Source organism: Chiloscyllium punctatum, chromosome 31 (assembly GCF_047496795.1).
Source record: "Chiloscyllium punctatum isolate Juve2018m chromosome 31, sChiPun1.3, whole genome shotgun sequence".
NCBI lineage: Eukaryota > Metazoa > Chordata > Chondrichthyes > Orectolobiformes > Hemiscylliidae > Chiloscyllium > Chiloscyllium punctatum.
The window spans coordinates 66,805,166-66,819,740 of record NC_092769.1 but is presented as its reverse complement, the minus strand read 5'-3'; the positions used below and the strand labels follow the sequence as shown (position 1 = coordinate 66,819,740).

Below are 14,575 nucleotides of genomic sequence, written 5' to 3'. Positions count from 1 at the left end.
TCAATCAGTTGTTAGTTTTAAATCTGAGATGTTTTTTTGTGAACCAAAGGAATGAAAGAATATGGGTCAAAGGCAAGTTAGACCACGGATCAGCCATACTCTCATTGAATGGCAGAACATACTCAAGGGACTGAATGGCCTACTCCTAATCTTATGTTTCTATGTTCCTATATGAAATAGAGAGTGCTGATTGATTGATTGAGTGCTTTCAATATATAAATAGAGACCACTGGGTTAGTAGTTAGGAGGTTGACATATTGTAATGGTACATTTTGTAAATAAAGAAATTCACACTCAAGAAAGAGGATGTGTATCTAATTTCATGTTTCACCATCTGGCTTGGGATCTCTTTATCATGAGGCGATAACATGTCACCCTACACTGGGGTCAAGGTGTTCAAAGTCTGATGCAGGTTGCTGAGCATCAGAGTTTCATGATTGTGTTGCTTGAACTTTATCTGTATATAAATCTCAGGTGGTTGCTAATCGATAACTGCAGGTTACATATTAGCCTGATATTGCTAATCAGATTGAAGCCTTCTATTGGTACAAGACTGCCAGATCTGCGTATGAGCAGAGGGCTGGCTACTTCGGGGATTTGAGCTGGTTGTTGTTTTGCTGAGAGCCAAGGCTGAGGATGAAGAACTGGCACATCGCTTTGATCACCGGAATCACCGGAGCCGTTGCCCTTGCCATCGGACTCCTGATCGGCCACTATGCCATCCTGAAGCATGGCAACGCAGAACAGGGGCATGGCTCCATTGGGGACATTGACGAGTCCCTCATCCAGCACTTCATGAGCGAGATTGACAACAAGCGGATCGAGGACAACTTGAGGTATGGGTGTGGAGGAGGGTGTGGCTGAAACTAGAGATGTGTTCAATTCTGGCCACCAGAGCTTAGGGAGGACGTCAAGGTCATGGCGAGGGTGCAGTAGATATTCACCTGGGATGACGACTTTCAGGGGATGTGGAGAGACTGGAAAAGCTGGTACTGCTTTCTTTCGAACAGAGGAGGTTAAGGGGCAGATTTAACAGACACGTTTGAAATCATGAAGAACTTCCTAGTGTAAATGAGGAGAAATCATTGCCAGGGACCAAGGAGGGTGGATAACCAGAGAGACACAGATTTGAGATAATCGGCAAAAAAAAAGCCAATATGGTTTGGCTACTCACAGAATTATTACAGTGCGCACGGAGCCCATTTGACCCATCGTGTCTGCACAAGCTCATTAAGTGAAACCATTACCTAGCGCCAGTCTCCTGTTCTCTCCAACACCCTTGTATATTATTTTTATCCAAGTAGTCATCCAAAGCCTTCTTGAATCCCTCCATTGAACCGTCTCTATCACACTTCAGGGCTGTTTTGATTTACAGTTGGTTGTTTAGATTAGATTCACTTCTCTACAGTGTAGAAACAAGCCCTTTGGCCCAGCAAGTCCACACCGAACCTCCGAAGAGTAACCCACCCAGACCCATTTCCCTCTGATCAATGCACCTAACATTATGGTCAATTTAGCCTGGCCGATTCACCTGACCTGCACATCTGTGGGAGGAAACCGGAGCATCTGGAGGAAACCCATGCAGATACGGGGAGAATGTGCAAACTCCACACAAACAGTTTGGAATCGAACCTGGGTCCCTGGTGCTGTGAGGCAGCAGTGCTAACCACTGAGCCACTGTGCCGTTGTTCGCTCACGCAGTGAGTGTGATGCAGAACACTGCCTGAAGGACTGCTGAAGCAGATTCAATTGCAACTTTCCAAAGGAAATCATACAAGTAAGACCATCAGACGTGGGAGCAGAAGATTGTCCGTCAGTCCATTGGGTTTACTCTGTCATTCATGGCTGGTCTGACAATCCTCAACTTTCCTGCCTTTTCCCATAACCCTTGATTCCCTTACTGACTAAAACTTTGTCTCTCAACCTTGAACATACCTATCAACCTAGCTTCAAAAGTTCTTGAGGCAAAATTCCCAATGCTCTGAAAGAAATTCCTCTTTACCTCTGTCCTAAATGGGTGGCGCATTATTCTGAGATTATACCCTCGGGTGCTGGACTCTCCCACAGGGGAAGTGACCTTTCTACATCTACCCTGTCAAGCCCTGTAAACTCTTTTATGTTTCAATAAATTGCCGCTCACTATTCTATGTTCCATTAAGCATAGGCCCAATCTGCTCAACCTCTCCTCTGTAAGACAGTCTTTTCAGAAGTGGAGCTTTGACAAAGGGTCAGTTAGACTCGAAACGCCAGCTCTTTTCTCTCCTTACAGATGCTGCCAGACCTGCTGAGATTTCCCAGCATTTTCTCTTTCGGTTTCAGATTCCAGCATCCGCAGTAATTTTCTTTTATCCGTTTTGTCAAAAGTGGTATCACCTTGTGCAGGATTTCTAACCCAGTGTCATTCCCATTATTGCTCCTCTCTTTTATGAGAAGTATGCAGTTTGACAGAAAGGATTGTGAAGAGGCAGTATCGACTCAATGGCATGGTTCTAAAGAGGGTCCAAGAACACGGAAACCTAGTGGGGGAAGTGCACAGGTGACACATCGAGTGAGTAGTTAGCAAAGTGTCAGCTCACTTGGGAATCAAGCTCCCACTGTTCCTGATGTCACCACAAAAGTTAAACAATCTAAAATGTGAGTAAATTTACTCCAATTTACCTGATTTTAGACCCAAGTTGATGTAAAGGAAGGACCAGGTATCTGTACGTAACAAGAACGACTGTTTATTCCATATAAATAAGGCCTAGTTAAAGGTGAACAGTTAGAAACCTTCAGCATGTAACTCTACCAATTAAAACTGCATATAAACTCCCTTTTACACTCACACAGATAAGAGAATTTTAAAAACAAATTGGTGTTATGGATGAAGGGAAAACTGTTAAAATGGATTGATCATGCTAAATTGTTCATAGTGTCCACGGATGCGTAAATTCAATAGCTTAGCCAATGGGAATGCAGGGTTATATAGATAAGGTGTGTCTGGATTGGATGCTCTTCAGGTCAGTGTGGACCTCGTAGGCTGAATGGCCTGCTTCCACATCATAGGAATTCTACGATTCTATGTATAGGTAGTCCAGCTAGGGAAGCAGACATATTGAATCATATATTTGGGCAGAGAATTTTGGGAATAGTGATCATAATTCTGCAAGTTTTAAAGTTCTAACGTAGTTACGTAAGAGGGTAAGTCTGGTCCTCAGATGAAAGTACTAAATTGAGGGAAGGCTTCTGACAACGGTATTAGGAAAAATTGGATCGGGCCAGCTGTTTGAAGGTAAATCCACATCTGATATGTGGGAGTCGTTTAAAAGCCGGTTGACCAGAGTTTAGGACCGGCATGTTCCTGTGAGGTAATGTAAGGTTTAGGAAACATAGATTAAACAAGGCCCTTGAGGAGTGTGAAGAAAACAGAAAAGAACTTAAAAATGAAATTAGCAGGGCCAGAAAGGACAAGGGAATGACCTTGGAAATAAGGATTAAGGATAATCCCAAGACATTTTATGGAATTTATGTGTGGAGCCAGAGAAATGGGTGAGGCCCTTAATGAGTACTTCACAACGGTATTCACTAAGGAGAAAAACATGGATGACAAGAGAGGGATTTGTTTATTCTCTAAGGTGTATCAGTATTAAGAAGAAGGAGGTGTTGGGTATCTTGAAAAAGATTAAGGTAGGTAAGTCCCCAGCGGCTGAAGGGATCTATGCCAGGTTACTGAAGGAGGCAAGGGGCCTTGACAGAAATCTTTTATCCTCTTTAGCCACAGGTAGCATCACAGAAGACTGGAGAATAGCCAGCGTTGTTCCTTTGTTCAAGAATGGCAGCAAGGATAATCCAGGAAATTATAGGCACTTTTAGGGATAGTCAACTTAATGCAGGGGAATGGGGGGTGGGGGCGGGGTTAGCTGCTCCTCGGATGCTGCCTGAACTGCTGTGCTTTTCCAGCACCACTCTAATCTAGACTCTAGTTTCCAGCATCTGCAGTCTTTGTTTTTACCTTAATACAGGGGAGGTCTTGTCTCAAAACTCCAGTTGAGGTTTTTGAGGAACTGACAAAGATGATTGTTTAGGGTAAGGCAGTGGATGTTTTCTACACAGACTTAACTAAAGAATTTGACATGGTGGCTGGTCCAGAAAATCAAATCACATGGAATCCATGCTGAGTTGGCAAGTGGATACAAAATTGGCGTGGCCATAGAAGGCCAATAGATAGTTGTTTCCTGACATGAGGTCTGTGACCACTGATGTTCTGGAAAGATCAGTGCTGGGACCTCTGTTGTTTGTGATATTATATATATATATAATTTGGATGAAAATATTGATGGTCTGACTAACAAATTTGCAGATGACATGATAATTGACGGCTCAATGGATATTGAGGAAGGATGTCAATGGATATGGCAGGATATAGATCAGCTGGAAAGTTGGATGGAGAAAAGGCAAATGGAGTTTAATCTGGACAAGTGTGAAGTGATGCATTTTGGGAGGTCAAATACAAGAGGAAAGTATATTGTAAATGGCTGGGCCCTTAGGACCATTGATATACAGAGGGATTTTGGGGTGTAAGGCCGTAACTCCCTGAAAGTGGCAATATGAGCGGATGAGATGGGAAAAATATTGTACAGCATGCTTGCCCTCATCGGTTTGGGCACTGAGTTTGAAAGTTGGCAAGTCATGATGCAACTACATAAGACTTTGGTCAGGCCACATTTGGGTACTGTGCACTGCTCTGGCTGTCGCATCATAAGAAGGATGTGGAGGCTTTGGAGAGGATGCAGAAGAGGATGTTACCTGGATTGAAGAGTATTTGCTATAAGGAGAGAGGTTTGACAAACTTGGATTGTTGGAGGCTGAGTGAGCAACCTGATAGCAATTTATAAAATAATGAGAGGCATGGCTAGGGTGGACAGTTGGAATTTTTCTCCCAGGATGGAAATGTCAAATACCAGGGGTCATAGGTTGAGGGTGAGAGGAGGCAAGTTCAAAGGAGATGTGCAAGGAAAGTGTTTTACAGGGTAGTTGGTGCCTGGAATGCACTGCCGGCGGGGGGGGGTGGCAGAAGCAAATCCGACAGCAAAGTTTAAGAGGCATGTGAATAGGCAAAGAATAGCAGGATATGGATCATGTGCAAGTGAATGAGATTGATTGAGAGCAGCATCATGGTCAGCACAGACGAGGTGGGTCAAAGGGCCTGTTTCTGTGCTGTACTGTTCTATGATCTATTTAAAGTGATCAGCCTGTACTTGCCCATGAATTAGACCCATTGTCACTTTAGGACGGATCATGTTACATACAGACCCTTACTGAGAAAGGAATTACATTATGTGATATGGGGAATCACTTAGAGACAAAATAAACTGCAGATGTTGGAATCCAAGGAAGACAAGCAGGTTGCTGGAAGAGCACAGCAGGTCAGACAAGCATCAGGAGGAGGAGAGGCCAACATTTCGGGTGTAACCTGAAGAAAGGTTTCAGTCCTGAAAAAGGATTACACCGAAAACGTTGACTCCTCCACCTCGTGATGCTGTCTGGCCTGCTGTAATCTTCCAGCCTCCTGTTTGTCTTCCTTGGGGAATCATTTGGCGATCTGAAAACAGCAGCAAATACACTGACTGACAATGCCACAAGGTATCTGTGACGTAGAGGTGCTGATGTTGGACTGGGTTGGACAAGGTCAAAAATCACACAACACCAGGATGGACTACAACCTGACAAGATATCTACTCAGTTATTGCATGTATGTATTTGATTTGATGCTCCGGGCACTCATATACTGTATTGAATTTTCCTGTCATAGGGAACTGTCTAAAAAGCCACATATGGCCACAACCAAAGGGGATATTGATCTGGTCAAGTTGATGTTAGACAGATGGCAGAACAAAGAGACAGGTTTGGATGAAGCAAAGAAGGTGACGTACAATGTGTGGTTGTCCTTTCCGCAGAAGGACAAACCCAACAGTGTTACTGTAGGTAAGAACACCCACTTCAGCAATCACATCAAATATCCCAGCACAGATTGGACTCAGTAAAGGTTTCTCTGCACTGTCTAGTCATGCAATTCCGCAGGAATTGGATTCAGTGTAATGCTCTCTATACACTGTCCCCGTCAAATACTCCCCAGTACAGGGACAGCACAGGGTAAGATACAGAGTAAAACTCTCTCTACACTGTCCCTCATTAAACACTCCCCAGTACAGGGACAGCATGGGGTTAACTACAGAGTAAAGCTCTCTCTCCACTGTCCCCCATCAAACATCCCCAGGACAGGGACAGCATGGGGTTAGATACAGAGTAAAACTCTCTCTACACTGTCCCCCATCAAACATCCCCAGGACAGGGACAGCACGGGGTTAGATACAGAGTAAAACTCTCTCTTCATTGTCCCTCATCAAACACTCCCCAGGACAGGGACAGCACGGGGTTAGATACAGAGTAAAGCTCTCTTTACATTGTCCCTCATCAAACACTCCCCAGGACAGGGACAGCATGGGGTTAGATACAGAGCAAAGCTCTCTCTATACTTTCCTCCATCAAACACTCCCCAGGATAGGGACAGTATGGGGTTACATAGAGAGTAAAGCTCTCTCTACACTGTCCCCCATCAAACACTCCCAGAACAGGGACAACATGGGGTTAGTACAGAGTAAAACTCATTCTACAATCTTTCCCACCAAACACTCCCAGGACCGGGACAGCATAGTAAAGGTTTCCCTGCACTGTCTAGTCATGCAATTCTGCACAAATTGGATTCAGTGTAAAGCTCTCTCTACACCGTCAAACACTCAAAAGCACTGTCTACACTCCCAATACAGGGACAGTATGGGGTTACATAGCGAGTAAAGCTCTCTCTACACAGTCCCCCCTCAAACACTCCCCAGGGCAGAGACAGCACGGAGTCAGATACAGAGTAAAGCTTCCTCTACTCTGTCCCCCCATCAAACACTCCCCAGGACAGGGACAGCACGGGGTTAGGTACAGAGTACAGCTCCCTCTACACTGTCCCCCTCAAACACTCCCCAGGGGAGGGACAGCACAGACTTATATACAGCGTAAAGCTCTCTCTACACTGTCCCTCAAACACTCCCAGAACAGGGACAGCATGGGTTAGCTTCATGGCCATAACTTTATATTTCCAGATTTATTAATCAAATTAGAAGTTGATAGTTGCTGTGACAGGTTTTGACAAGCATTTGCCTGGGCCCCATGATTATTGGTTCACTGACATTAACCTTACGCCACTGTAAGCCACAGAAGGAGGTATTTGGACAAATGACCAAAAAAGCCTGGCTAAAGAGTTACTTAAAAGAGTAGAGTGAGGCAGAGAGGCAAAGAGGTTTTGAGAGGGAATCCCAGAGATTAGCACCCTGTGCAGCTCGAAGCACAGCCACCAAAGGTGGAGTGATGGTCATCACAGGATGGGACGAGAAGCTGGCATTGGAATATTCAATGAGAAGAGAAATTAGGGTATTGTGTCCTTTGGCCTGTTCAGCACTTAACCCTCAATGTAAATTCTGTACAATTGGCTTCTTTATCACATTACCAGGAAAGTATCACTTTGTTTTAGTTCACTCATGGGACATGGGCATCGCTGGCTGGCCAGCATTTATTGTCTGTCCCTAGTTGCTCCATGAGGAGGTGGTGATGAGCTGCCTTCTCGAATCGCTGCAGTCCATGTGGTGTAGGTCGACCCACAGTGCCCTTTGGGAGGGAGTTTGAGGATATTTTTGTTAAAATGTGTAAAAGTCACGGAATAGTTGCAACAATTATTTTTAGCCCATTGTACCTACGCTTGTTCTATGCAGGAACAACTTTGTTAGTTGCAATCCACTGCCTTTTCTCTACAGCCTTTCCGAAGTCCATATGCCCCCTGTCATCCACATTACATTAATCTTTGCTGTTGATATTTTTAATCAGTCTTTTCAGACATTTAATGACACATGTGTGAGGCAGGTGGAACCCTGATCCCAGATTTTCTGGCCGAGGGATAGGGACATTGCCACAATAGGCCCAAAGCCATTGCTGTTACCTCACAAAATACACAAATGATGAAAGATGACTTTCCTTTAACAAATCTGCACTAATGTTCCCTTATTGATTTGCACCAATCCAAGTGAGAATTATTTCTATCAACTCAAAGCTTTTCCATGACTGAAACTAAACTGACTGGTCTGTAGATTCAGGGATTATTCTTACAACTTTCTTTGAACAGGATTCTCCACTCCTCTGGCAGTGGGCCCCACCTCTGAGGAGGATTAGATGGTTGTAGTCAGTGCTTCAGCATTCTCAGAGACAATTTGTCTGGTTCCAGTGATCTAATCAATGGATCTCTCTAATTCATTCTCTATCTGTATTAACCTATTCATTGTCTCGCTCACTTTCCCTCTCACTAAGACTTGGGCAATGTCTTCTTCCTTGTCAAAGTCAGATGCAAAGTTCTCATTTCATGTCTCAGCCAAACTCTCTGTTTCCACGTGTAGATCCCCTTTTGACCCCAATCAGCACTTTTCTGCCTTTATGCTATTTATGCAGAGATTGAAGGTTTGTGAATTTCCTCCTTTATCGGTTGCCAGTTTTCACTTGTACTCTCTCTGTCACCTGGATTCCCTTTGTCCTTTCCCCCACTCTCCCTACATTCAGCGTGTTTATATTCATGTTGTCAACTTGATGTGTGTCACATCATGTAGGCTTTTGCTTCATCTCGCTCTCCATCTGTTTTGTCACCGAACGAGTTCTGTTTTTGTGTGACCCAGCTTTCTCTGTCATGGAACTGTCCCTGAGCCATCTCCTCTTAAAAGGCAGCCCCGTTGCGTTACAGTTGACCTGCTGATCTTTGAGTTCAGTTTACCCAGGACAGATCCATTCTCTTACTCCTGAGATTTCATTCCTTAAATTCGGACCTGAACATGATCAGACATTCACATAGACGTGAGCTCTACTTTGGTGGGAAGTTTGCAAAAGCAAGCTTCCAAGCCAGAGCTTGCACTGGCTCGTAAACACAATCCAAACTCAAACAACTTGGAAGTTGACATTAAATTCTCAGTGATTTGCCAAATTCTATTCTCACTCCAATGCAAGTTAACGGTCTGTATATCTTTTATATCCAATTCCAAGATTAGCCTAGATCATCCTATTGCCAGGGCCTTATTGTCTAATAAAATGTTGAATCTTTGATTATAAAATGCCCAGTAAAATGTTGAATCTTTGTTTAAACCATAGGTTAAAAGCCCATCCTTAAGCTTTCGTAGAAACACTCAGTTCAGGACTACTTTGCTTCTTGATTCCCATGAGCAGTTCTTCAGCTTCAAAATCTTCTTACAAAAACTCCATTGTTTGTGCAGTTTAGGGAGGACTTTGGTAGTGGCTGTGGGTTTGGAAAGAGCTGTTGGAGGAACTTTACTGAGTTGCTGCAGTGTGGATGGTACTCATTGCTGTGACTGAGTGTGGGGATTACCTGATCTAGATTCAGCAACTCCTCCTTAGACTGGCATACTGGTCTAGAAAATTCTCCTGAGCACGCTTCAGAAACTCACTCCCCCTCTGCCCTTTACGTTCTTAATATCCTGGTCTGTACGAGGACAATTAGAGTACCTTATTGTAATTACACACTTTTGCAATTCTCTATAACTTCCCCATAAATTTGGTCCTCTGTATCATCCTCCGCCACTTCCGCCACCTCCAAACGGACCCCACCACCAAAGAGATATTTCCATCCCTACCCCTATCAGCGTTCCGAAAAGACAATTCCTTCCGCGACTCCCTCGTCAGGTCCATATCCCCCACCGGCCCACACCCCACTCCTGGTACCTTCCCCTGCCATAGCAGCAAGTGCAAAACCTGTGTCCACACCACTCCCCTCACCCAGTCCAAGGCCCCAAGGGATCCTTCCACATCCATCAGAAATTTACCTGTACCTCTCCCAATATCACCTACTGCATCTGTTGCACCCGGTGTTGTCTGCTCTACATCGGGGAGACAGGACGCCTTCTTGCGGATCGTTTCAGAGAACATCTGTGGGACACCCGGGCCCACCAACCCCACTGCCCCATGGCTGAACACTTCAACTCCCCTTCCACTCTGTCAAGGACATGCAGGTCCTGGGCCTCCTCCACTGCCAAACCCTTACCACCCGACGCCTGGAGGAAGAACGCCTCATATTCCGCTTTGGGACCCTGCAATCAAACAGGATCAATGTGGATTTCAACAGCTTCCTCATTTCCCTTCCCCCCCCAACATTATCCCAGTCCCAAGCCTCCAACTCAGCACCGCCCTCTGGGCCCATCCATCACTGCCCCCCTCTGACCTATCACCTTCTCCCTCACCTTCATCCACCTATCACTTTCCCAGCTACCTTCCCCCCAACCCCTCTCCCCTCTCCCATTTATCTCTTAGCCCCAACCCACAAGCCTCATTTTTGATGAAGGGCTGATGCCCGAAATGTCAATTTGCCCGCTTCTCGGATGCTGCCTGACCTGCTGTGCTTTTCCAGCACCACACTCTCGTCCTCTGTATCTTTGCCAGTATTTGGTTGCCCACTGGCTGTTTTTCTTAAACCAGTAACTACTGTTTGTAAAGTATTTGGCTGATTGTGACACGCTGTAGGGAAAGCCCTGGGTTCACGCCAGTCTTTCTGGTCCTACAGTTTCGCCAAATGGGACGGAACTCTTCAAGTCGCAGATGAAGGAGTTGAATTACACCAAGGACCAGCTGGACCCAGACGTGGTGCAGCCCTTCGCAGCCTACGCACCAGCAGGAACTCCCAAGGTTTGTCGGTGGGAAATGGGCAGAACCCTGTGGGACAGCGAAACATGTTGCCGCAGACGTTTCTCATCCCGCAGTCGGCAGGGCAGTTGCAAGATCTCCAAGATCAAACAATTCGGGATCCTTGCATTTTTCCACGTGAGGGCAAGGTGAAAAGCTTTGGCAACATGTTCTCTCTTTTCAGGAGTGGGATCTTACCTGTCAGCAGGGCTAAAATCAATCTCAAGACTCACCACAGGCCACCTGGGGAATGAAGAAAGACATGCATTTCCATACTCATGACTTCAGGACGTCCCATTCCAATGAAGTGCATGTTGAACTGTAGACACTGATAAAATTTATCAATCAATGAAGGCAATCTGTCCATAGTAAGGTCCTACAAAGAGCAACATTATCCTGATAATCTGTCTTTGCCATGGTGGTTTATTAATAACAATTGGTCTCAGGACCCTGAGGAGAATTCCCATCACTCTCCCCAATGGTTTTCATCCAGTAGTGACCATGGGATCCCTTAAATCCATCGGAGAGGCTAAAAAGAGCTTTTCATAACTTCCCCTTAGCACTGACCCTCAGACAGTGCAACAGCCCCTTAGGACTAATCCTCTGACATTGCAGCGCTTCCTCAGTAATGACCCTTCAGTGGAGCAACACTCCATTAGCACTGACCCTCTGACAGGGCGGTGCTCCATCAGTACTGACTCTCCAACAGTGCGGTAATCCCTCAGTACTGACCGTCAAATAGTCGAACACTCCCTCAGTACTGACCCTCAAATGGTCGAACACTCCCTCAGTACTGACCCTCAAACAATGTGGAGCTCCCTCAGCACTGACCCTCAAATAGTCTAGCGCTCCCTCAGTACTGACCCTCCGACAGAGCGGCACTCCCTCAGTACTGACCCTCCAACAGTGCAGCGCTCCCTCAGTACTGACCCTCCGACAGAGCGGCACTCCCTCAGTACTGACCCTCCAACAGTGCAGCGCTCCCTCAGTACTGACCCTCTGACAGAGCGGCACTCCCTCAGTACTGACCCTCCAACAGTGCAGCGCTCCCTCAGTACTGACCCTCTGACAGTGTGGCACTCCCTCAGTACTGACCCTCCGACTGTGCAGCCCTCCCTCAGTACTGACCCTCTGACAGTGCAGCGCTCCCTCAGTACTGACCCTCTGACAGAGCGGCACTCCCTCAGTACTGACCCTCCAACAGTGCAGCGCTCCCTCAGTACTGACCCTCCGACTGTGCAGCACTCCCTCAGTACTGACCCTCTGACAGTGCAGCGCTCCCTCAGTACTGACCCTCTGACAGAGCGGCACACCCTCAGTACTGACCCTCCAACAGTGCAGCGCTCCCTCAGTACTGACCCTCCGACAGTGCGGCACTCCTTCAGTACTGACCCTCCGTCAGTGCGGAACTCCCTCAGTACTGACCTTCCGACAGTGGGGTGCTCCCCCAGTACTGACCCTCCGACAGTACAGCACTCCCTCAGTACTGACCCTCCGACAGTGCAGCGCTCCCTCAGTACTGACCCTCCGACAGTACAGCGCTCCCACAGTACTGACCCTCCGACAGTGCAGTGCTCCCTCAGTACTGACCCTCCGACAGTGCAGCGGTCCCTCAGTAGTGACCCTCAAACAGTTCAGCGCTCCCTCAGTACTGACTCTCAAACAGAGCAGCGCTCCCTCAGTACTGACCCTCCGACAGTGCGGAACTCCCTCAGTACTGACCCTCCGACAGTGCAGTGCTCCCTCAGTACTGACCCTCTGACAGTGCAGCGGTCCCTCAGTAGTGACCCTCAAACAGTTCAGCACTCCCTCAGTACTGACCCTCCGACAGTTCGGCACTCCCTAAGTACTGACCCTCCAACAGTGCAGCACTCCCTCAGTCCTGACCCTCAAACAGTGCAGCGCTCCTTTAGTACTGACCCTCCAACAGTGCAGCACACCCTCAGTACTGACCCTCAAATAGTGCAGCACTCCCTCAGTACTGACCCTCAAATAGTGCGGCACTCCCTCAGCACTGACCCTCAAACAGTGCAGCACTCCTTCAGTACTGACCCTCCAACAGTGCAGCACACCCTCAGTACTGACCCTCAAATAGTGCAGCGCTCCCTCAGTAGAGACCCTCCACCAGTGCAGCACTCCCTTAATACTGACCCTCGAACATTGCAACACTCCCTCAGTACTGACCCTCAAACAGTTTGGGACTCCCTCAGTACTGACCCTCCAGCAGTGTGGCACTCCCTCAGTACTGACCATCCGACAGTGCGGCACTCCCTCAGTACTGACCCTCCAACAATGTGGCACTCCCTCAGTACTGACCCTCCAACAATGTAGCACTCCTTCAGTACTGACCCTCCGACAGTGCGGCACTCCGTCAGTACTGATCCTCCGACAATGCGGCACTCCTTCAGTACTAACCGTCCGACAGTGCGGCGCTCCCTCAGTACTGACCCTCCGACAGTGCGGCACTCCCTCAGCACTGACCCTCCGACAGTGCGGCACTCCCTCAGTACTGACCCTCCAACAATGTGGCACTCCCTCAGTACTGACCCTCCAACAATGTAGCACTCCTTCAGTACTGACCCTCTGACAGTGCGGCACTCCGTCAGTACTGATCCTCCGACAATGCGGCACTCCCTCAGTACTGACCCTCCGACAGTGCGGCACTCCCTCAGTACTGACCCTCCGACAGTGTGGCACTCCCTCAGTACTGACCCTCCAACAGTGTGGCACTCCCTCAGTATTGACACTCTGACAGTGTGGCACTCCCTCAGTACTGACCGTCCGACAGTGCGGCGCTTCCTCAGTACTGACCCTCCGACAGTGCGGCACTCCCTCAGTACTGACCCTCCGACAGTGCGGCACTCCCTCAGTACTGACCCTCCGACAGTGTGGCACTCCCTCAGTACTGACCCTCTGACAGTGTGGCGCTCCCTCAGTACTGACCCTCTGACAGTGTGGCGCTCCCTCAGTACTGACCCTCTGACAGTGTGGCGCTCCCTCAGTACTGACCCTCAGACAGTGCGGCACTCCCTCAGTACTGACCCTCTGACAGTGTGGCGCTCCCTCAGTACTGACCCTCTGACAGTGCGGCACTCCCTCAGTACTGACCCTCTGACAGTGCGGCACTCCCTCAGCACTGACCCTCCAACAGTGCGGCACTCCCTCAGTGCTGACCCTGTGACAGTGGAATACTCATGTAATCCAGTGGTGCTGACGATATCCCCCGATGCCTGGAGCAGCTGACTCTCCAGGGACAACATGTTGCACTGCTTCTCAGCCTTCCCTGTTTCTTTTGCAAATTCATCGATGGAATGTTAGTGTTGCTGGCTGGGCCAGCAATTTGGGCCAACCCTAATTGCCCAAGTTAGGAGTCAACCACATTGCTGCAGGTCTGGGAGTGATATGTAGGTCATACAGTTCAATAATGCATTAGTGAACCAGGTGAAAGTCCTGTTCCTTTGAAGCTTTCAGTGGAGAAAGGGGTAGTTATTACAGGTTATTGCAATGTCATAATGCGGTAATAGATTTTCTCACCTTCCAACACAGGGCAGGCTAGTCTATGCGAACTATGGGACAATGGATGACTACCAGCATTTGAACCAAACCATTGACCTGAAAAACACAATCGCTATTGTTAAATATGGTGGTACTGGCCGGGGCAACAAGGTAAGGTGGGGTTATTGTGTGACCCTTAGACTTAATTAGCAGGGGTTTTTGGACGTGGAGGGAGTGGGAAGGTTGGGCCTCCGAGGCAGGGTGTTCAGCAGTGAATGAGCTTCTGGGGCTGCAGTCCACAGATCCTCCATGCTTGGCCATTTTCTGA

The 14,575-nt window shown here is 47.6% G+C and overlaps 1 protein-coding gene across 1 annotated transcript in view; it reads left to right on the top strand.

The window, feature by feature from the left end:
* Positions 1-636: 636 nt before the first annotated feature.
* Positions 637-14,575, top strand: part of naaladl1 (N-acetylated alpha-linked acidic dipeptidase like 1) — a 52,609-nt gene continuing 38,670 nt past the window's right edge. The window contains exons 1-4 of the mRNA XM_072551236.1: positions 637-836; positions 5,792-5,964; positions 10,634-10,755; positions 14,299-14,418. Of these exons, the coding sequence (XP_072407337.1) occupies positions 637-836; positions 5,792-5,964; positions 10,634-10,755; positions 14,299-14,418 (615 nt within the window). The remainder of the gene's footprint in view (positions 837-5,791; positions 5,965-10,633; positions 10,756-14,298; positions 14,419-14,575) is intronic.